Below are 25,061 nucleotides of genomic sequence, written 5' to 3' on the forward strand. Positions count from 1 at the left end.
TGGGACAAGGCCAAATGACTTCCTCAAATTAATTCAGTTGAATTACATCTTTCAGAAGAACATCTTAACTTGATTTGTTAAAAGTGACTCTTGATAGAAAAGCTACTGGTCTTAGTAATTTATTCAAGTAATAAATTATTCTTAAGGAACAACAAACAAAATGTACCTAATTTCTAATCTGATTTTATTAATAGAATTCCATCATTAGAAGTTTTTATACATAAGTCTTCCTAGATTTTGGAGTTCTCTATTAGGAAATGTATGCAGCTTGTAGCAGCTTTTACACTCAAGTCACTCCTCAAGTTTCTCTTCAATAAGCGAGATAGATGGAGTTCTGTGGCCTTTTGCAATGCAATGTTTTCTAATTGATTGGTTGTATTTGTCTCTGCCCTGAATGTTTTCTAACATATCCACCTGATTAAAAAAATTATGAATCTTGGAATGGGGCACTGCTCCAGCTGTTGCTGTACTGGAGCCAAGTACAGAAAGCAGTTTAACATCTGATTGTTTGCTTGGGATTTCCCTGTGTGTACATCCAGTGATGATGTTGACCTTTGCTGCAACATCTGTGTGATTAATTCTTGTGACTCTGGGTTTCTTCTAAGCTACTGATTCTCAGCAGTTTCCTAATACATGAACACAACAACATACTTCTGTTAAACCTGATGTCGAGAACAGCCTCTACTCCTCTTTGTTCAGCTTTCCCAGTGGACCCCACTTAGTATCAGTGTCTTCCTGTGTTTTAGAGCATTCTTCAGTCTGTTGTGTACAAACCTTATCTGTAATTCTATAATTATTTAAATTTTATTTCAAATTACCAGTAGGAATGTTAATTATGGGATTAAGAGCCAAGATCTTCACTGTTCAGCTAAAACCAGATGTTTCTTATTTACCATTATTTATTGATGTCTATTACTTTTTTTTCTTTTTTTTTAAAGTTAATTCTGGAAATTTCATGGTAACTTCATTTAATTCTAGTTTCTCATTGAAAATTTTGAGGGCTGCTATGTTGTTCTGTGGAAATGTATTATTTTTAAGATGCAGCCTTTTAATCAGTCGAGCTTTCAAATGCATTTAAAACAACAAAACAAACAAACGAAATGAAAGCTAGGTTCCAGATTGCTAATAAGAAATTAAAATAAAGTACAATTAATGCTGGTCAATATTAATTTATGGGAAATAAAGTTAGCTAAATCTTATGTTAGTGATTTAAGTATTTTGCCATTAGTTGATGTCGGGCCAACAAGAGCATCATTACCTGTCATTACCTGACTTCCACTTTGTGGATTTTATTGGTTTGTTTGTTTTTCAAAGCTTAGCAGTGTAATTTTATTTTGGACAGTTTTGATGCTGCTTGGCTAGCACCAAGCACCACCAATTTGAGACCAATTTTTGTCTCAAAATTCTAGGGTGCAAGTTAACCAGATCTGTTTAATTTCAGCAGCTGTTGTTTAATCGTCCCTCTCTAATTATTGTTGTTGTAGAAAGCACTTCACACTCTATCGTCTAGCTTTTTCCTGAAGACTAATACTTTTCCAATATTTCTGCTTTTTCTATATTATTATTGCTGTTAATACATTTTCCATAAACTGTGTAGATATACACAGCATACTTATAAATTCTGTGTATTTAATGTGATCTTTCTTAGTCCTTAAATCTGCTAGACATTCTTTTTCTCTAAATTTTCATTTTTTCCCTGATCAGCTATGCAGTTTCTTAGTACTGATATTGCTGGAAATGCTTTACTTTCTTCCACTCATTATGTATCTTTCACTACTCATCTAAACCAAGTTAGATTATTTATTTATTTATTTTAATCAGTTTGGCTTAATTTCCGTATGCTGAGGTATGACTTCGTTAGCTTGCAAGATATTCTTAAATAATCTCCAACTTTACACTCCCTGAATCACCTGTTCTCAACTGACTTTTGTGATGAACAATTCACACTTTAATTATTCAAATTTACATAATAGTTTAATTTAGTGACTTATTCTCAGTTTTTGTTCTTTTGTATCATGGGTAGTTCTGTTTCTAGCATCTGAATTTTTACTTAGAGTGCTGGGAAAGGAAAAATAGGCAATGTTTTCTAAATGATCTTTCAGGAACTGTGCCATCCTATTCCTTTTGTTGTTGTTGTTCTTGTTATTTCTTTTCCTTCTCTCTTTTCTCCTCTCAGTTTCTTTTTATTCCTTTTTCTTGTCTTCCCGTCTTCTTGCTGTCTTTGTTCTTTTCTCCACTGGGATTGCTACATGTTAGTATTGTCAAGTGCTAGAATATCATAGAATCCCATAGGTGGTTTCAGTCTTTGAAACAGAAATTATGTTCAGTAGAGCTGGCATGGATGGCATGAAGGGCTCAGTTTCCTGTTCATAGTTCAGAAACAACCATACAAAAATTCCTATATTTGTCCTGGTGGAAAGATTTTCCAATGCTTAGAGAAAATATTTGTGTATATTCCACAGGAAAAGCAGATCTTATTGGCCAGGGAAATTAGTCTATCTTGTTTCTACTTTAGAGTATATTTGATTATGATAGATGAATGGAGTTTTATTTGGGGATGTATAGTTTAAGGAAAGTATTAATAATTTGTCCTAAGTATTTTTGACACTATAGATAAATCTAGAAATTTATTTATAATTTTTCAGAAGACAGAAGAATGTAATACCTGATTCATGTGATAAACACTAAATAACATTGAAGTACCTTGTGTTTGTTAGATAAAAAAATTCAGTCTGGAATAGCGATTTTGAGGTAGAATTTGACAGACAGGTTAAATATTGAAATAGTACTATCCCCAGATTGTGAGTTTGATGTAAACTTGATAAGCATGACATCATCATCATACTAATCTTACTTGAATTGCCTGTGAAGAAACCGTTCTTGGGTCCTCATGGTACAAAAAGACATCTGATGATGCTAAGCTTTTTTTCAGATTGTTGTTTTTTTTTTCCAGCTGATACTTATGAACAGAAAAAATATGCTTTGGTTTGGTCTTGGTTTTCTTATATAATTTCTGCTATAAAAATAATATAAAATGTGATAGCTCCAGCAGTGAACATGTAGTATATATATTGCTGAAGGTGCATCAGATGATATAGAAAATTAATTGGTATCATCTTAGGGGTACTCCGGAATAGGCAGTTCAAAAAAAACTGTGTAATTAGACAATGAGTTAATGGACTCAATTAAAAGGGGATTATTAATTGATGCCCTTTATTCATATGAGGAATGTGAGAAAGCTATATACACCACATAAGGATTAAATTTTCCAGTTTCCATGTCCTTTCATGTTATTGTGTTGATATACTCAAGATAAAAGAATAAGATAAATCTCAAATAGGTATTCTTGAATGGAATAAGTATATCCATTTATAATCCACTATTTTCCTCTTGAAGTTTGGGGAAATTTATGTTACAAAGATCAGTTAAATAGGAGTCAAATAATAGTCTCACGTCCAGTGAAGCCATACCAATGACTGCAGAGAGGCTATAAATTATCTCAAATAGTAAAATAAATTATGGATAATTTACCTAGTTTAAATTTGTATAACTGAAATGGCACTAAACCGCAGCAGAAGAGACTAGATCTACTATATTGGTGGATAAATGGGATTTCTTAGAACATGCCTATTGATTCCAGTGTGATTGGAATTTTCCTTCATGTTGAAAGGGCATTGGATTGTGCCTTTAATAAACGACACCAAAATACACTAATGTTAATTTAAAAACAGTGTTGATTCACAAATAATTAAGTATTGCAATACTTATCTCTTATATTTACAAGTATTGTATGCAAATGCATATCGCATTTAGGCGTACCTGGTTATATTATGTACACTACAGTTATATTTTAAATGTCTTTAAATGCAAACTGCTGCTGAGGTTTGATTGTTGATTTGAGATAATAGTTCACTTGTGTTTGGAAAATAAATTCCTCTGGAGAAATCAATATTTGTCATGTCAGATTCCATACCCATTGAGGGACAGGGTTGCCCCTGGGGAAGAGCTGATCGTTCATATGCTACTGTATTAGCAAGATCTATTTGCAGAATAAAGGATTGCTCAGTCCAGATTCATCTATCATCCTGCTCTCTCCTGTCTTTTTCCTGAACACCCTGCATCAGGGTGGGTAAATTCTACATTCTGAACGTGAGAAAATAATAGCTCTGGCTTCTGGTGCCTTGGCTTGCTTCCTATGTACCCAATAAATGTTTGAGTATTTGTGTGTTTATGTTCAGTAGGGATAGGGAATATAAATGTATGGAAAAGATAAGGGGGAGTGTAACTAGCAGGGGAGACAAGCTCTGCTGATTTTTCCTCCAACATAGAAAGAATGGCAAAATCTGGGCAATAAAACTACTTCTTTTCTTTCTGTTGTTGAGCGGGTTATAGGCATGTGTATATATATGTGTGCATCTAATGTTAGCAAAATGAATGCCATACTAATAATGTGCTCTGGTTTCTGTCTTCAGAATTCTCCCATAAAGTACTGTTCTCCAGATAATTCATCATACATACTACTTCTTTAAATAAAAAGCTGTTTTGCAAATTTTAGCCAGACTTTTTTTATGGACATGTAGCAAGTGGGGAAAAAAAAAATACCGTGCCCAATATTAACCTCCCCATCTAACTGAAGAGAGCAGCCTCTGTCATGGTTCCTTCACTGTGCCTTTCAGAATGAACTCCCCCCATGAGGAGGTATTGTGCTCTTTGGTCCTGTTTGCCCCTATCCACAGAACTGTGAGTAGGGGGATGTGGCTGCACAGCAGAAGTAGCTGCTCCCTGCACTGATTTTGAGTTTCAAATCACATTTCAAGAGACGCAATAGCTTCAGGGACTTCTTGTGAGATGATGCGACTCTTTCATCTTATCTTTCTCATCCCAAATTGCTAATTCTGCAGAGTAGTTTCTTTATCTGTAACGCAAAGATTCCAAAAGCATACTTTCCTGCAAATGTGAGGGCACAGGAGCAAACTGGGGAGCCACATCTGAGCAAATCTAGAGATGTAGTATCCTGTGCTCTACGTTCTGCAGAGATGTATATAAAAGTACTTTGCAGAAGTGAGCATTCTGAGTAAAATATTCAAATGCAGGAATACAGATTAGCCATTGCTATAGCAACCTGTATATTCTCTTCAGTTAAAACAAGGAATTACAAAATATCAGTCCTACATCTTAAAGGATAAAGACCAAAGGTTCATTCTTTAAAGTTACCGTATAGGTCAGTCACAGTTTGGAACATACCTTCTGCATGTAGACTGAGGATCTTTTGCTGCATGTTGCTATGTAGTATTTGTTTCTCTTTCCGTGTACTGAGATGTATTAAAAGAGGATTTTATGTGCAAACAAGAACAACAAAGCAAAATCTCCAAGTGTTTCAATCACTGTTTCTATTCTATTCTGGAAATATTCAGTTTTGTGGATGTGGGTTTCTGTGCTTTGATGCTATTCCAGTAAGATACTGGAAACTGAATTCATATGTTGTATCATTCATTTGAGGGCTGTTGAACAGATCAAAAGGGACTGTATAGAGAGCATGTTGGGTTGCTAGAAGGTAGAAGCTTCACTCAACTTTTGCAATGCAAAGTTAATGAGCATATATTAAAAATAAAAATCAATTATCAAGATTAATACTAAATAACCTGGATTAACTCATGCTTGATAGTTAGTAGAATTGCTTCAGATAGCACAAGAATAAGAATTGTTTGTTAAAACTTACCTTATCAAAGAAAATCTTTCCTTGTAAGTGATCACTTATTAAACTTCATTAATTTGCAAAGCTTAAAATTTTGAAGATATAACTGAAATAGGAAACAGAATGATGTGTCTGGAAATCAGCATATGTTGATATGTGTCCATGTGTACAAGCATCTAGTTTACTCAAATAGTAAAATATGAGCTAGTTTACCTGTTTCTACTTCAAAGAAAGGTTTCTAGTATTATTATAACAGGCAAGATGGGAGAATTTTAGCACAGCTTTATGAAAGGAACTTTCTTCAGCACACTTGTTGGAATATTCTGAGTTGGAATATGCTTTTGCTTGTGCTGATCATGCATTGAAGCAATGCAAAGAGATGGGAGGAGGATGGTAAAAACGCAGCCTTCCATGTTTCTGATGATTCTTAGGAAGCCATTCTGTGGCAAGATGCCATCTAACAAGTTGAGGGAGTAACACCTATCTCATGTAAGAGCCTGTGGCTCCATAAGGCTCGTGATGTTATTGGTAGAAACCTAATGATTTTTTTTTTCTCACTCATAATCCACCTTTTTTCCTGCTGAAGAACAGATTGCCAGGACTGGTTGTGGAATTGTCATCCCTGGAGATTCAGCTGTCCAAAGTCATGGCTGGCATGTTTGAGTGTCACTTTTGTCCTGAGGCTGGACAGGGCACTTGCAAGGAGCCTCTCCAGCCTGCATTTAACGTTTTTATAGCAGTTGGTCTAATAAAAATAATTACTACTTCCCTCTGCACTTTTGACTTGTTGATCTAATGCTGGGGAGGCAGAAAGAAATGCACAGGCTAGTTGGTTATATTGCTGTTGGGAAAAAAGAAATTAGTAGCTGACTGAACATTGAAGGTGAAAGGGATTTTTGGTGGCTTTTCTTTCTTTTTCTTTTTTTTTTTTTCTTTCCCATGACATCAAATTAGTTTTCATAATTCAAAAAAATAATAATAAATATATATATATCTTTATCTGATACCATTTTGACTTTACAGAAACCAGAATTCCTGACAAGCAACTACATCGGCGTGGGAACTTTTAAAGTTCCTGCAAGTCATAACCTTGAAATACGTTGTTTGATTTAATATAACAGATTGGAGATGTTAATATCTTTATAGTGCTTTTTTTATGCAGTGTTTGTGTGCTTGTGTTTTTGTTGCCGTTTGCTTTAATTTGTTTCTTAGCAATTAACTACATCTTCAACAGAGAGGGAAAATGAGAAAGCTTTCTGTGGATTTTTTTCCTTTCTTTTGCTTTCCAGAAGCTCATAAAGTGAGGAATGCATGTGCATTTTATTAATTCTGTGATTAAATTGTAGGTTTTACAGTTTGTTTGCTAGAAAATGTAAAATCATTAAAAAGACTCCTGGTTTCTGGATGAATTTCAAGCTGCTGGAGCTTAGTTTTCTTAGCTACATTTTATCTCTCTTCCCATGACTCGATATTGTATGACCCCGTACTTCAGTATATTCTAACAGATTTTAAATGAACCTTTTCTAAATTAGTGAAAGAAAATTAGAAAATTTCCAGGGAAATCCCTTGCTAGATAGCACATCTGTCAGTGCATTTCAAGCTGGAGTAATTTTCATCAGCTACCATCAGCAGTTTTGTTCAAAACTCAAATAAAATGTTTGCTAAAGGCAAATACAATTATTTTAGAGCATATCTCAAACTTTGGTCAAGTACCAAATATTTTACTGTTGAAACTGTAATGTCCCAACTTATATTAACAATGAACCAGTTAAATAAAAAAAAAAACTAGCAGAAGCATCTGAAATGATGCACAATAGTGTGAAAATCTCTTGAGACATTCTGTAAGCAAAGTGAAATAGAAATGACTACTCTTTCAAGTACTGATAATATACAGAGATGTTTGTCTTCATCACTAGCTGAAAATGTGGCATATCACTACGTAAATTTGATTTTACTCATAATTAAATATTTTAAAAAAACTTAGCTTTCTGTTGCCCTTTGAGAAGATGGAATATTCTAGGTACAACATCTTATGGTTTGATATTACTATAAACATTGTTTTATATATGTAAGATCTGTTGACAAAGTGTAGTGAAACATTGTTGATTTGAACAAAGAATGTCTTCCAAGTATTCTTTGAAGACATATTCTAGCTGGAATATAGTAGATTTCACTTCCTTGGTCCAGCAGATATTCAAGACCACTGATAGTTTTACACATGAGATTAGTAAATGAGAATGCTATTTTCTTAATTATTTTCTTAAATATTTGGACAAATAGTCTCTGAGAAATCTATTTTTTGCAAATTTTATTTTTCTTGTCAAATGATCATTAAATATGTGATGACTTTCAAATTATTAAATATCCACAAATTTCATCACAATTTGAAGCACATTATGCTGTCTTAGAGCTCGAGTACTTCTTGGGCTGATGTAGAATCTGGTTCTGGTCTTCTATTGCTGGGTGTAACTCTTCTTGCTTTTCATGTGCAACTTGCATGTCGTCTAAAAGAAATTGGGACTGGAAACTCTCCAGCTTTCTAGAGTCTACTGTCATGAGTCAAATGACAAGACTGTTTGTGTGGAACTCTTTCTTTAAGTTCCACTCAAGTCATGTCAGCGCGCTGTTGCAATTCTTTTTGATGCCATGAGAGCATGCATGTGCAGTCTGGAGAGGGAGGCACTGAAAGAGGGTTGCCACTGGAAAGGGACTTAGAATCATAGAATCATTAAGGTTGGAAGATACCTTCAAGATCATCTGGTCCAACCATCAAACTTGCATATACATCTTAAAAGGCTTTATCACCCTTCTACTGCAAGGTGCAAGGGGCTTTCTGGAGGGAGAAAGAAGGCACTGGAGAGCATACTGGAGCAATACCGTTTCTCCTCGACTCCCATGTATGCTTCTGGCTTAATTTCTGCCTATGTTCACGGGAACTAGCAAAAGGAACATGTCATGTTATTGTTGAGATTAAAAATGGAATGCCTTTGACAAAAATTGAAAGGACAGTCCCCCAACATGTTTTCCTCTCCCCAGTCTCTTATGTTAATACATAATATGTGTTAACAGAAGTAGTACTTGGACCATTTCAAGCAATTCAACAGAAAGCTCAGTAGAAGCCTTGCTGAATTTACCAAGCCTAGGCAAGCTCAGTATTTTATTTTTCTAATGGAAATGTTTTTAACCAAGCTTTGTTCATTACCACTTCTGCATGTAAATCAGAGAGATTCACAATGAGATCATAATTCTTTCTTTGTATATAAATGTTACACATACAAACTGCACAGAAAGAATATGATTAAGAATGCAAAAGCAAGTAGTTGAGAGAAGAGGGTGTTAGCATTAAAGTTGGCATTGCAACCTAAATTCAGCTTCTGTTATGCATATGCATTATGATAAAGTCTTTAACTGCAAAACTTACAGTACTTTTCCAGGAGACTTCTTCCTTACTCAGTACACGATATGGACAGTACTCAGTTAATGAGCGGCTATTTAAGATGTTGTTTTATCCTTACTGTTTGATGTGTGGCCTCAAGCATTATTTACAGCACGTCACTCAGACCCGGCTCAGAAGTCAGAATTATTAATTTTCTCATAGGCTTTTCTATGCTGCTCATCACTACAGTATCCAAGTGCTTCACAGGTTTTAAATTAAATTTATCTCCACAAAGCCCCAGTGAGGGAAGTGGTATTATCTCTGTTTTACAGATGGGGAACTGACAGAGATTAAGGTCAGAAAAAAATCACCAAATTTGGATGCACATTTTAAGACTTAAGTTTGGGTTTATAGTGCACTTCAGATCGTGTAGTGCTTATTGTGTTCAGAAAACTGCACTTATTACTTCAGCTTCAGGTGTGCTTTCCTCATGTCTAGAAATGTACCCCCACATCCCCAGTGTATAAACTGGAAATTTACATGGCATTACTCACCGCTAACAAGAAGTTCATGTTGCCTACCTTGTGTAGCATCACAGAGGACCTCTGAGCTTTCTCTAAAAGAGGTAGAGTTTCAGTGAGTCACTTGCAGAGCTGAAGAGACAGTGGTTCCTGTTGAAAGCCCTACTGTATGATTTTATTATTAGACTGTTTCTTAATGTTTGTACATAAATTGGGGGTACACAATCCATCTGAATTCTCATATTTGTCAATTTTTGATTGCTTGACTTTTGCAACGGAGAAAGATTAATTGGGAATATTGAAATTTGTGATCCAGTTAATTTGGGGAATGAATATTAATTGAGAAACCATGTTGCTTAAAATTTGCTGGCTATTTTTTCTATTATATATATTAGCAGCATCTTCCCAAATTTACTTTCATTTGCTTTCTTAGTATATTCAGATTTATTTCCTCTGTGAAGACATTCTACATCCCAAAAGATTCATGAGTGAATCTAGCAAAATAATTTTCCTTTGTTTAGGAAAACCTTAGTTGGCTGTTTATATGTGTTGTGTCCACATTTTATATAGTAAGTATATAAGGTGGGCAGGGGCTACCTTATTGCTCTCTACAACTACCCCAAAAGAGGCTGTAGCAGCATGGGGGTCAGTCTCTTCTCCCATGCAACAAGCGATAGGACGAGGAAATGACCTCAAGTTGTGAAGCATTGGAACAGGCTATCCAGGGAAGTAGTTGCGTCACCATCCCTGGAGTTATTTAAAATATGTGTGGATGTGGTACTTAGGGACACAGTTTAATGGTAGACTTGGCAGCGCTAGATTAATGGTTGGATTTGATGGCCTTAAGGGGCTTTTCCAACCGAAGTGATTCTGTGATAAATACAGTGACTGGGAGTCTCTCCATCAAAGATGGGTATATTTATATATTTTCCCAAAGCTCTCTGAAATCTTTAGCTGACAATTATTAGAGAAGTGGAATGTTTCTTTTTCAGTGTGGCTCTGCTTATCAGAGCAGTGGCCATGTGTGTTGCAATTGCCTAGCTATTTACAGAAGCAGTTTCTTTAAATGCTTTTTTAGTGTTAACCTACATGTAGCTTGTTATTAGACTACATTCCCGCTGTTGTGCCAAGTGCATAGATTTTGTGGAACTGGAAGGCTACTCTATGTGTAGAAAGTTGGGAGGCTTTGTCCTGGCTATGAAATGCACTTGCATAAGCAAATAAATTTCTTATAACAAGAGAAAATGAAATTTTCAGTAGCTTCAGTCAGGGTCCCTTGTGCTAACAGCTGTAACCATTTCCAGGCTGCTCTGAACCAGTTATTCCCAGAGCTTTATGGTATTGCTGTGACATTATTACAGAACAACTTCTTGCTTTTGGGGAAAAATGAAAGTTAGTGAGGACTTTGCTTGACTAAGTAGAATTACCAACTGGGTAGCTTGTGTAGTACATATGGATCATGGAAATATTCTTCTAAATAATAAAGAGAAGGCAAATTAAATCCATTATTTAACAGCTGCAATGGTAGTCCAAATTTTTAATTTGAAATAACTGATTTATTCCCACTTTCTGTAAAATATTTGATCCTGGTACTCAAGTAGTCAAGGTTGTAGTGGATGGTTGTGGAAATGAGCTAGCAATCTGATTTACAAGTTATCTGTCCAGTGGAAACCAGCGCAGTCTGAGGAATTCACAAAAAAATCAGAGTTTCAGCTTTGACAAATGCCAGCCAAATTCTTGAACCTACAGAGGGACTTCCAGCTTAGTTCTCTGCCAGTTTGCTGAGCTTCAGCCTAAACATTCATCCTGCAGATTGTAGATTAAGATTTAATCATGTCTATAGATTTCTAATTACTCATGAATATCTTATTAGAAAGCCTTGCTGGCAAGGAACTCCAAAGCACTTTCAGTAAATTATACAGAAATTTGTTCCAGAATTAGTTGCAGAGCAGTCATCTGGCACCCAATTCTTGTTTAAAATGTTATCAAGTTTACTGACAAATGAGAACATAATACTGTCTCAGTTACTCCAATTCACCATGTGACCATAAATGTTTTTTTTTTTTAATCTTGAAAAGTTAAAAAGAGTAACACTAAAACATTTTTGTTGATGCCTGAAGTGATGTGGAGTTGGAAAGGAAGCCAGAAATGCAGCAGAAACATACAGAATTATTTGCTTGGTTTATAGCTTGATTATGTGACTCATGCAATTCTATACGGTGAGACTAGGTCCAGGGATAATCATTGAAACTGCCTAAAAGGAAACAAATTCAGGAACCTTGGGGTAGTCACAGACATTAAATTGCATGCTTTTCAGGATATTTGGCAAAAATAAAGTAAAAAGCAAGCTGGAGAATGGTGTGCATATACAGTTACAATTATAATTAGTAAATGCTATGACATACTTATGTCATAAGACCATTATCATCATACACTTGTAGAAATCATGCATACTTAAAACTTTTCCTATGTTTAAAAGAACATTTTAAGAATTCTTCAACCTTACCAAAAGTGCAGGCCAGCATTTTGAAAATGCAGGTCTAGGCTATTTACTGCAATACATTCCTCTCTGATCTTGACTTACCTGCAGTATTTATGCTGCACAGTGTTAGGAGGAAATACCTTCCTACATGCATACTTTTGAAATTCGACTTAAAAATTATGGACAAGACTGTCTTTGACTTCTCTTTCTTGTGAAAATTAACCAAACAGTAAATGCTGGAGTTGCTACATCCTGGTTATACTTCCTGACTTCTAGAGTCACCTGCTGAAGCTAGAAAACTGAATGATACCTTTTAGTGGGTAACTTACTAAGATCTCATATCTACTGTGGAAAAAGGCTCATAATAAAGTAATTTCAGGTGAAAATATTGAAATAGAAAGTGTCTTGGGAGATGCATGCAGCAGTGATTGCTATTTCGGCAGGTAGTGTAGTGTTCATCATTTTACTCTAGATAAAGCTTACTGTTGCATGAAGGTGTTGTGCATCTATCCTATCCTATTTCTCCATTCTCTGTTATTCCAATTTAAGAGCCTTAGTTTCACAGTTGCTGTATCAGGACACCATACTATAACCTATAGTTGGTTACTTATGTGTATATTACCTATAGTTACTATATAGAGAACATGAGTTGCTGAAAATCAGAGGGAACGTGCAGAGAGGGAAAGTAAAACCTAGAGCAGTGTACAGCCTTTTTCTCAGACTGGTTTCTTTACTCATGACTGCCTTTCTTTACTTATTCACCAGAAAGTGCAGTCTGTATTTTCTGAAAGATATGCAAGCCATTTTCTGTTTACAGCTATTTATTCTCTTTCTATTGTTGTTTTCATGCAGTTTGCAGTCCGACTGGTTTAATTGAAGCAGAAGTTGTAAGGAAGTCACGTCCATTTACATTTTGCCTGTGACTATTGTATAAACCTTTTAAAGAAATAAATGTCAGAATTGGACAGCAGTTCATCTTTAATTGTGTAGTATATAATTAGGTATGTATGCCCACCATGGTGGTAGTTATATAATTAGACTGTATAGTTATAATGGTCTTTTTTTTTTTTTTTTTTTTTTTTTGTGCAACAAGATGGGAGTGTATTTTTCTTCCCAGCTGTTATATATACAGTTTGGCAGCAGCCAGTGTGTGCTTCTGGGCTGGCTACTCGTCACCTGCAGAAGCCTGAATCTGTCACTCACCTGACTGGGATGCTATAAGGATCATGGGGGAGAACTTATTCTTGTGGGGCGAACAAAAAGAGGTATGGGAAACATGGGAATATACATCATTTGAAACAAGACTTCCTTAATTCCAGGACCCATGAAAAAAACTGGTTTGAATGGCTTTATTTTGGAGTGCACATACATGTATAAGGTGGTAAAATGAAGGCTAATGGGATGTCTTAATGGTTCCAACATATAGCATTAAACATAAATGAACCTTACATAAATGCAAAGAGCCCACTACCTAGTACTAGCTATATATAAATGTAAAACTGAAAATGTAAATACATTTTCATTAAATGACTCTTTTAACCTATATGCCGTAGGAATTGTTAGGTAAAGTACAGTGCCTGCCTTTTCCTTTAAATATTTGTGTTACATTTATTAACTCAGTAAGATCAAATGCTTGTGGAGAAACTTGGATATTGAAGGAATTGCTCCAAATATAGCAAATCCATAGTATTACAGAGGCAAAAACATGCTCTAATATTAACATGTTGCATTCAGAATGAAATTAAATGCGATTTAATTTGAATCATTTTTTTATTATTTTATTATTCATGTATTATTTTTTCTTTACATAGGGAAAAAGTGTGGTCTGGAGCCATTATGTGTGTGGACTTTTTCTCTTTTTTTGGATTTCCAGAAGTCCCAGCTGTTTCATTCTTTCTGTTGATAATTTTCTTTTTAGTAAGGCTGGATTTACTTTGACTCTGCAGTCCTTTAGTTAAAGTAGTTTCACATGAAGAGAGCGAAACTTTTGGAATCTTTCAGTTTCTCTGCTGGTAAGTATCAAAAAGTTTAAAGTACAAAATACAATCAGGACAAAAGAATATAATACAGTAGATCAATCTTTAAGGTATGTACTGAGTCCAACATTTTTTTTTTTTGGAAGTGACACTACTGGTTTCTTAGTGCCATAATGTGCATTGTGACAGTGCATCATTCCTGTCTCTTGCTGCTTCTGATGAATGTTCAAAAATACAGTATAGTTAAAGCTCTACTACCACATACTGGAAAGCTTTAAAAAAAATCACGCTGCTGGGAAAACCTCTGTAACATTTTTTTAATGCTCTCAGTGAACATGTTGACCTATCTTAAATTTGCCCATCCCTGGAGCCACATGAGATCATGTAGCAGGATGTTTTAGGTTTAAAAAAAAAAAAAAAAAAAAGTCTTGAGTGTGACTGGAAACTTACAATGCAACATCTATTGCTCATTGCACACTTACTTTTGTCATGATTTTTGTATTCGTGCTATTTCTTGTACTGGCCCTGAGTTGTGTGCCTTTTGCCATGGCACAGATTTTATCTGATTCTCTCTTTCTGATTGTTCTTCGTTTAATACCATCATATAATTTTGGTAAGAGCCATTTCTCTCTCCTCCCCATGGACTCTTTTCACTTAGCTCCAAACAGCTTGTCTTCTGCAACTCTATTTACTGCATCTCTTCTATCCAATACTATAGATGTCTAAATCACATTCACTCAAAGGAAACAGTAAGACACTTCAGGGGAAGACTTAGTCTTGGTATGTGTTTCTAAAGCCTATAAAGTGACTTTATGTAGTGCTATATAAGTAATAAATAAGAATGCTAAAACATGACAGCTTTTCTTCTCTCTGCATTTTTAAAGCCACCTTTTTCCACTGAAGGGTATAGCAAAAGAATATTCCTAGCTGTTCCATCACGTTAGCTCTTAGTTTGCAGCCTCCAAAGAGATGAGCTTAAACTTGTATTTTTCAGTGTGCTAGTCTCAATAGCAACCTTCTTCCCCCATCTCTACCTTCCCTAGGGTAGAGAGTTCCTTACACTTACGTATCTCAAGAAACGTCACAATCTTCTATTGTTCCTCTAGCATGTAAGGTAGCCCTAGGTAGCCACCCTGGAAGAAGGGATTTTCACAGTATAATTTCTGCCAGTTGTTGTATAGTGTGCAGACTTTCCTTGAATTCTTCCTTTTCTGCCTTTCAACTTTCTGCTTTAGAAAACGGCATGATTGGTATTAATATTTTTCCCTGATAAAAGTAGAAATGTTTGGTGAAGAAGTTTGTGAAGATCTAGATCAACAGTCTTGCAATGGGATTCTGTTTAAAAGATTATCGCTTGGAACATTGCTGTGTGTTGAGTTCATGGCTGTGTGTTTTGGCATAAAATGGACATAAACCTGCTCCGGTATAATGCAAGACAGGAATTTTATTTCATGTTAGTCATAATAAATGTTTGTTTGGAAAAAGCAAAGTTTCATGTATTTCTAGGGTGTCAAAAAAGCAAGGGTGTTTTAATGTGATATTTAGAAACATGTCCTAATGTAAGGAAAAATCAAGCTGTTATGTGATCACACAGACAGACATTGAGCTTCCACTGCCAGAATTATTTTCTCAGGATGGTTAGATGCTGTATGAGTCATCTTCTAATGAACACAATATACAAATAGACAGTTGAAGTATGTAAAGCGTGCTTAGCTTTTTCATGACTCTTCTCAGACCTCATTTTTCTTTGTTTAATGGATTATACAGTTCTTTTGGCTCCACAAATCTTTTCATTTATTGTGTATAACTTTGCACTCGTTACCTGAATTATAAGGAACAAACAAGTTGGCCTAATTTGTATTCCAAAATGCTTGTTGTAGTAATGAATTTGACAAATAATTCTACATAATTTAAAAATATTTATGCCCTCTATGCATATTATAGGTGGTATATTGCTCTTGCTGTCTAGCTTGATTCTGTGTTTGTTGATTACCTTGTCAATGTTGTGATTGCTGTACAATGTTGCTACAGAGCTGTTTGCTTCCTTTTAGGTGTCTGTATCCTTCTAAGTCAACAAAGATGTGTGTGTCTGGAAGTTTGAATTTCTTATTTATTTATTTACTTACTTAATGAAGACTGTAAATGTCATAGGAATGACAGACCAGATAACTGGGAGGGAGGTGTGGGCCATAGACAAGCAGTTTAATGCCTGAAGAGGAACAAATTTGAAAAATTGTTCCATCTTCTTTTTCTGCTGAGCATGATGTTACATGGTATGGAATGTCTCTTTGGCCAGTTAAGGTTATCTGTCCTGAATGTGTCCACTCCCAGTTTCTTGCCCACCCCCAGGCTACTCAGTAGGAGTAGGCAGAATGGGAGAAAAAGAGAAAGCCTTGTTCAGCTATAGCTAAAACATCTGTCATCAGTATTGTTTCAGTCACAAATTTAAAACACAGTGCCATGCAAGCTACTATGAAGAAAGTTAACCCCATCCCAGTCAGATCAGTATAATTAGAAAATAGGTAGTTTTCATCAGGATCCATTCATCATGCCTCCATCAGGTTCCTGTTCATGACGCTGTTAGTGTTACCTGGATTGTGCTGTGCTCAGGGCAGGGTGCTGCTTGGTCAGTAAACCTTGTGTAGACATGTTCTTGGGTCTCCTGGTGTAAACCAAGAGCTACAGATAAGCAGTTAGAGAAGAAGAGGAGAAAGGGGCCATTCTTGTCATGGTCACTCCCCAGGCAAATCTGCTGTAGCAGCAGTACTGGAGCTTACAGGTGCAAGACTGTGAGGACAACAGTGTGAGAGCAGAATGGAAAAACACAGCCCCGGGGGGGCTGGGAAACAGTACTGCTGCAGCGTGGGTGAAAGGGATCAGATAATTTAGCTTGTTCGACTATGCTAAGAAAACAATACGATGTTTAAATAGTAATAATTTTGATGTTTTCTTTGCTGCTAGATTAAGCAGGTGAAGCCACTTGTAGCGGATTCAAGTCCACCATAATCTGTGTATGATGTAAGAAATCACTCCCTGTCAACACTGACAGGACTGGTTGCATGCATCACATTTAATGGGCTTTCTGTTCAGTAGCTTCTGTGGGTGGTGAAAATGGAAAACAATCTACACAAGCTTCTCCCTTCAATGCCATGTAGAGCATTAAATACTAACCCCATTGAGAGAAACTAAGCTTTGGCTGTCAGATGCTTGAGCACCTTTCCTAGTTTTATAATAATTCTTGGCTTTTTTTCAGAACAGAAATAGCAATGGGATACTATATTTTGTCTGGCAGAGACATAGTCTTTTTTCGTTGTTTTATTTTAATTAGAGGCCTTTTTCTGGAATTGGAAGAATTCAAAATATATAGTTAAATCTTGTACAAGGGTAGGAGTGGAGGATGCTGAGACGTAGCCACTGTAGGGACAAAGGGATAGTAGAAAAAATGAGTAATTTTAGAATAACATTTTTTTTAAATTAGTGTTTTTAAGTACTCTTTGATCAAAGTGGCAAATTCTCACTACTAGGAACAAGAAAATTCATTGCTATGTGCTTGGGTTAAATAAGTAATAGTCTGAACTGTGTGGATTTCATCTTCACAAAGTAGCAACAATGGGAGGGAATAATTTAAAAAACGGTAAAGCACGACAAGAGAGGAGATAGCATGCAGGGCAATTCTTCATTGTATGACATTCGTTGAATGTGATGAAGAATTCAGATGTCTAAGTAGAAATATCTCTCTCCACACAATCACACCTTTTAGAGGGAAAAATTCCAAATATACATTAAGGATATAATTGTGGGGGATAAAGGGCAGCTTAGGAAATGCCATAGGAAAATCTGAAGTTAGCCACAAGCATCATTAACTGTAGATGATATGCATCATTTAACCACATTGTGTTACATAAGTTGTCTTATCTTGTAGATTAAGAAAAAAAAAAAAACACTCACACAAAACCAAAATGACTTATGTAAGACTTTTTTTTTTAAACAACAACTAGTTTTGCCATTTTGTTGTGTTTTAACATTGAAATTGAGTAGCTGAATAAGGACTGTCAAAATTAATGAACACGTGACATTAATATAGTAAAATGGAAAACTTTAAATTAAAAAATACTCCTCACCTTGTTTCTGAAATATTCATATACATTAGAACAGAGAGATAATGGTATTATAATTGGCTTTTTTCAATATACACATTTTAAGTGAGCAGCCATTTTGCATTATCTTATGTTCTGTCCTTACAAGCAAATTTGTAGCTTCCCTAGAACACTGCTAATGCAAGTGTTCAGCACAAGCCTTGAGCTTGGTTCCCAGCAGGTGGTGACCTCAACACCTCCTAGCTAAGGACAATTAACCGTACGATAAAATAAAAGGGTGTTATGGAGTACCAGCACTGCCTCGAGTAAGCATCTGGGTGGGAGGTCTGAAGAGGAAGGAAGATAGCCTAAAGAATTAGTGCCATCATTCCTTATGGGCACTACAAAGAAAGTCATTTCCAAAGGTATTCCAGGCTGTTGGTTTTTAACTATGGTGATGCCACGTGACAAGTATACATCTATTTTGTGTATTTGACACCAACATTTCTACACCCTCTACTATTTCGAGGCTAGGTTGGATTGGACCTCAAGAAAACTGATCTAGTAGAAGGTATCATAGCAGGGTGTTTGAACTAGGTGATCTTTAAAGGTCCCTTCTAACTCAAACCATTCTATGATCTAAAAAAAATAAAGCACAAAACTAAACCCCCAGCCCCCCAAACCAAATACATTGGGAGAATTGACACCTATGTTTAGATATCTTCTCAAAATTACATTAAATGTATGAGTAGCATTTGTAGAGGCTGGGCAAATATAATATGACCGTTCTTGAAATTTTACCAAACTCGTAATATTTGAAAATATGTCAGTGCATCTCAACATTTTTCTTAATTTTAGCACTCTTATTTTTCAGGGTGTAGTGTAGAGTGCCAATGTAAGGGTTTGTTTTGGTTTGGTTTTGTTTGTTTGTTTGTTTCTTCCCCTCTAGTAGAAGATCCACAGATTTGAGATCTGTTGTGGATGTAAAATTAGTCCACTTGCTATATTAGCCTTTAACACTATATTCCCACCTACAACTACAGGAACACAGCTTGAAGGAAATTTAATTAGGAAAATGAGGGAGATGAAAAAGGCAATGTAATATATACACGCAATATGAAGAAGAGTAAATACACTTTCCATCTGAATAGTCACAATAGAAGCTATGTTAAACTGAGCCAAAATTTTCCTTTGTTAGAAATGGATTTCTTTCATTTTCTAACATTACTACCTAATTGTCCTCCTTATTATTGGGATTAGAAAGACTATCATTAAAGAAGAAACATCTTTCACAAATTATATTTAGATTATGGTTTTAGCTGGCAATGACCTTCTCATTATGTGAAAAATGGAAATCCCCAGGGGAACAGACTTAGTGAGGTGATTCCAATCAGCTGGGAAGCCTTGTGCACACACTATTTGCATCTCATGACCTGCATGCATACACCTGTACTGTATCAATTTCTGCTTGTTTACAGGTCATTCAAGCAATAAGCAGGTAGAATTTGGATGACTGAGAACCCGCTCTGCTGGTAGCAGTTTCCTGCCTCACTGCACTCTGGAATATTCCAGCCTTGCTGCAGTGTGCTGCTACACAGCCATGGGTTTTTCAGTTACAACCGTTACACACTTCCCTAATGTTTTTTTTTTTGCATTTGTATTGGTACGAAGCATAGATGATCAGGCTTTACGGAAAAAATACAAAGGATCACTAGGGCACAAAACAGCTTAAGTAATATCTAATAGATAATGAATAATTGTTTAAGAAAAAATCATAATCCCCTTTAATAATTGGAGAGGAGAGCACTGGGGTCTGCAGTATTACATAGTGCAACCAATAAAACCATTCCACATTTGAAACACATACGGTATTTGTTTAGTCTGAATCAAGAGAAAGAAATACACTAACCAGGTATATTATTATAGAGTAAGCAAATATAAATGCATTTAATACATTAATTTTATGCATGACATTTCAAAATGTTCTAATGATTATTTCAGCTCTAGGTTCTGGGTCAGCCCAGTTGTGCTGTAACCTGACTTTTCAGACTCTTGCTTAGGGAGGTGTGAGGCCAGTGTTTTTATTGCACTCACCCTTCCTGGATGCATGCAGTAGGTATATCAAGAACATGTGTTATGGTTATCTAAATTCTGCAGGCTGTGGTTACTGTGTGTGGATCCATCTAGAATTTTCAGAAAATGCATTTTTATTGCTTTTAAAGAATTGGAAGTATTCATTAAGATTAGAAAAAGAGCAGTGGTGACCCAAACTCTATGCCAAATAGTGCTGCGTATGTTTATTTTGGCAAATGTGTTGAGTGTATTTATGCAAGTTGTTAGCTCAGTTGACAAAATCTTTTTTGAATATCTCTCCAAAAATAAAGTATATTATATATATATATATATATTTAAAATATTACCTTTGGATATGCATTTCTCCTAATACAGCTTTGAAATTATGGTCAGTATCTGATAGGCCCCGAAGAGACTTTTTTCTTTTACGGTTTTGCTCTGTATTGCAGACATAACCTCCACATGATCACTTCAGGCTGCACAAACTGCCTGTGACAATGTGGAGGGCTGCATAATCACGGCCTTGGTTTCCAGTGGTGACCGGTCTTTGTAGGCCCAGGGTAGGAAGAAGGAAACTCTGCCTCTTCCCTGCCTGGCACAGGTTGGCTGCTGGAGCAGTACCAGCTGCTGCCAATGCATCATTTGACTTCAGGTAAACCCAAATGTCAGTTTTGGAATTTGGGCTCCATTCCATCATAGTGGTACATTCTACCTAATCCCTTGTGGTACTAGTTGTTTCCATTTTGAGATATTGAACACTTAAGATTTCCCATGAATTTAACATCTTTTGAGTGGAGGTGTTAAATAGAGGCCTTAAGGTCTAATTAGTTGTCCACTATTAAATACAAATACAATTCCTAATCCTCAGAGTTACAGAGGGAGAGGGAAATACATTTTTATTGTATGGATATGTAGTGGGTTTATGTGGCAAGGTTTTGGTAGCAGGGGGCCATAGAGGTGGCTTCTGTGAGAAGAATCTAGAAGCTGCCCCATGTTAGATAAGGGCCCCACTGCTGACTAGAGCCGAGCCAATAAGTGATGTTGTTTGCACCTCTGTGAGAGCATATTTAAGAAAGGGAAAGAAAACAAAACAAAAACAAACAAACCAAACAACAACAACAAAAAAACACTGCTTCACAGCAGCTGGGAGAGTGAGAGGAGTGAGAAACAGCCTTGCAGGCGCCAAGGTCAGTGAAGAAGGAGGGGGAGTGATGCTCCAGGTGCTGGAGCAGAAGTCTCCGGCAGCCTGTGGTAAGGACCATGGTGAAGCAGGTTGTCCCCCTGCAGCCCATGGAGTACCACAGTGGAGCAGGGTTCCATGCTGCAGCCCATGGAGGAGACCACGGTGCAGCAGGTGGACCTGCACTGATAGAGGCTGCGGCCTGTGGAGGGCCACTGCTGGAGCAGGCCCCAGGCCAGACGTGTAGCCTGTGGAGAGGAGCCCACACAGGAGCAGGTGACCTGGCAGGAGCTGCTGCCCGTGGGGGACCCAGGTTGGAGCAGTTTGCTCCTGATGGATGGACCCCGTGGTACAGACCCATATCTGGAGCAGTTCTTGAAGAGCTGCTGCCTGTTGGAAGCCCAAGCAGGATCAGTTCAGGGAGGATGGCATCCCGTGGGAGGGACCCCACGGCACAGGGGATGAGTGACCAAGAAGGAGCGGCAGAGATGAAGCGCTATAGACTGACCACAACCCCAATTCACCCATTCCCCTGCGCCGGTCAGGAGGAGGAGGTGGAAGGAGGGTGGGTGGGGGAAAGATGTTTTTGGTTTCTTTCCTTTGTTTCTCTCTTCTCTAGATTGTTAGTAATAGGCAATAAATCTTACTGGCTTCCTACTCTGGGTCTGTTTTGCCCATCATGATAATTGTTGAGCGATCTCCCTGTCCTTATCTCAAACCTTGAGCTCTTTGTGTCATATTTTCTCCCCCTCCTCAAAGAGGAATGGGGAGTGAGAGAGCAGCCATGGTGGAACTCGGCTGCCCACCCAAGTAAAACCACCACAGGATATTAATGTAGTAGGATATTTAAGTATTTAGTATAAATAACAAGTATATAATTTAGTTGAGTACTTCTGTGGAATCAGCTGAAAAAGCTGGGTCTTCCTTCCAAGAACAAGTATGTTTCACTTCCCAAATACACTTTCAAAGTGCGTGCACTTTGATGGGTTTGGTGTATGTACCTGTACCTTTTGCTTGAGCAGATAGAAGGAGTGGGACACTAAATTACAAGAAAACATTTAGATCAAGAACCACGTGAAAATGGAATCCCTGCCAAGGACTTGAAATGTATGTATCCAGGCGATTGAGTCTTACTAAACACCGTAGGCTTGCAAGAAAAAAACTGCAGCAAAAGACCTCATTTGACTCTAATAGTGTCTTTTCCTTCATCAAAGTAACTTATAAAACTGAATTTTCTGATGAGTCACTTGGTTCAAGCAAGGTAATACTATTGTAATGCTTTTGATGTGTCTGAAGTATTGTGTCACATGAAATTTTTCATAACTTCATATTTTACTCTGCAGCATCTTGGATATTTCTGATTGAATTAAATACGTTAAATAATTCAGGGCTTAAAGACCTAAAATAGATACTGTTAGGATTGTGCTTTAGTTATTTAAGCAGGATTTTCATTCTCTCCAAAAGACGAGAAAATTTTAGTGAATGAAAGTGGGAATCTTTGGTTCTCTGTTTAAGAGAAAACGTTGCATACAGCTATTGATCTTCATGTCAGTTGCTCAAATTGGAAAGCATGGACAGAAAATGACCAACTAATTTGTTTTTCTTAGTTCACTGGTATTTCTTCAGTTGAGGTATTTAGTGGACGGGTTGATTTAGAAAATGTAGTTTCTTTATTTTGGAAGCCTCTGTGTGCATTGATTCACAAAGGGCATGTGAAATATTATTTGTGCATTTCTAAGCACATATGACTCAAAATGTATATAATACACAAGGCATGAAAATGGGAGGAAGAAATTAACTCTCTGTCCCAAATTTTGTAGCCCAACCAAGATGATTGGTTTTAGAAATCAATGTAAAAATCATGCTTTGGAAAGAAGTCACCCCTCCCCATGAGTGATATTTTTGGAAAGGTTGGTGATACCTTGGTGAGCCCAGGAGGCACTTTCTTTCAGAAGCAACCCAGACAACCTGGCTGTCTTATTCCTGTTGCTAAGAAAAACAAAGTCAGTCTCGTAATTATCTTAACTGTTGTCTCTTTCAGAGCCCAGAGATTAACATTCATCATGCTGAGATTCGGGCAGCACATCATCAAGCCCTCCGTGGTCTTCCTGAAGACTGAACTCTCCTTTGCTCTTGTGAACCGCAAGCCGGTGGTCCCAGGCCGTATCCTTTTGAGCAGTGCCTTGGCCATGGGTGCCTGTGCTCTGTGGAGAAGCTGAGGAAGGTTGGTGTGCTCCAAAGGCCAGGTAGGATCTGCACGGATTTATTCTGAAACCAGGCGGTGGAACATAATACGCTTGATTGGTGTTGCAGAACTGCCAAAAAGGGTTGCTTAGCAACTGTGACCTTACAGGTGAATTTCTATTGACCTTTTCACCACAGATGATGTATAAACAACCAGGTGCTACTAAAAGCATTTTAAAGTGTATCTGAGAGGGTACTGTTTAAATTTCATATTATGCTAAATAACACATCCTGCTTCCCTTTTAATAACATCACTTATTTTTAGATGTGGTAACTTCTTTATGGAGGATTTTCAACTTCTTGTAGCTAAATGTACACAATTTGTCAAATGGCAGCAGAATTCTCTATGAAGACTATTATTTTTTGGGGGGGAACAGATTGCTTTGATTAATTTAGGTAGGAATGGATTAAATAAACCATCTGTATAGCAAACATGCTTCCTGAGGAAAAATGAATCCCCATGTTGTAAGCAAAACTTAGTTTTTAGAAACTTTAAAGGAACTTGATTGTGCAAGATGCTAAATGCATTTATTTAGTTAGTTTATTTTATAATGTTGTGTATTATTTCATAGTCAGAACTCTGGTGCTGTGTAACTTTGTGCTGATTTCAGTGGCTGGAGGTTGAACTTTTCAGAAATACTCAAGACTGATCATTTCCACAGAGGTTTATGGTAAAATTTTAGTAGGAACTGTTAAGAAATGGCTGAATGAATGTTGGGAGGAAAAAAAAAAAAAAAAAGTCTGGAGCTCATTGAAAGCTTTCTTCTTTTTCTGTACTTTTCTGTTGTTTCTCATAACTTAATATATGATTTTAAATTTAGTAGCTTTTAAAATCATTTTTAAATGTATTTTATTCCTCTGAAATTTTGAATGTCCCTCTCCTCTCATTACTTCTGTATATTATAATTGTTCAATGTAGAACTTCTTGGTGTACCTGTTTTGAATGTTTCTATTCATTCCAGAAGTCAGATCATTTGGTTATAAATGTCTGACAAATATGCACAGACTTTATAGAAACTAAACACATTACTATCTCACCAATACGTTTCAATGAATTAAACTAATTATTCTTCTCCAGTAAAAGTTTCTAAGTTATCTGACGTAAATCAACGTGGTTTACAGAGTCATCATATTTTTAGGCAAAATATGTCAAAATATGTTCAAAGATATCTAAAGACACTATCACGTTAGTCATTGTGAGTTGAAGAGCCTGTAAATTCTTGACCAGTATGTAGGTTTATGCATTGTCCACGTCAGAGAGTAAACAAAATGTTTTCTGTATGTGGAAGTTTTTAAAACAATAGTTAACAATTCTGTTGGTTAGTTAAGTGAACAACCGCATCTGTTATTAAACAATGAAGAGGTATTTCAGATGAAAGAGAGTTGTTTTAAAGTTTTGTTAGCATCTAGAAGTGACAATTTAAGGAGCCTATAAAAC

The 25,061-nt window shown here is 36.5% G+C and overlaps 1 protein-coding gene across 12 annotated transcripts in view; it reads left to right on the forward strand.

Annotated features, from left to right (window-relative positions):
• FHIT (fragile histidine triad diadenosine triphosphatase) overlaps positions 1 to 25,061 on the forward strand; it is a 562,355-nt gene that overhangs the window by 140,850 nt on the left and 396,444 nt on the right. For 9 of the 12 annotated variants that reach the window (XM_035546804.2, XM_050712768.1, XM_050712766.1 and 6 more), the window contains one exon: positions 23,421 to 23,542. In XM_035546804.2, coding sequence (XP_035402697.1) covers positions 23,443 to 23,542 — 100 coding nt within the window. In that variant the 5' untranslated portion in view covers positions 23,421 to 23,442. Of the gene's footprint in view, positions 1 to 12,926; positions 13,076 to 13,885; positions 14,087 to 23,420; positions 23,543 to 25,061 lie in introns of all 12 variants that reach the window. The other 3 variants (XM_050712767.1, XM_035546799.2, XM_035546803.2) reach the window with 2 other exon arrangements.

The sequence above is a fragment of the Cygnus atratus genome, chromosome 10 (genome assembly GCF_013377495.2).
Source record: "Cygnus atratus isolate AKBS03 ecotype Queensland, Australia chromosome 10, CAtr_DNAZoo_HiC_assembly, whole genome shotgun sequence".
Classification (NCBI taxonomy): domain Eukaryota; kingdom Metazoa; phylum Chordata; class Aves; order Anseriformes; family Anatidae; genus Cygnus; species Cygnus atratus.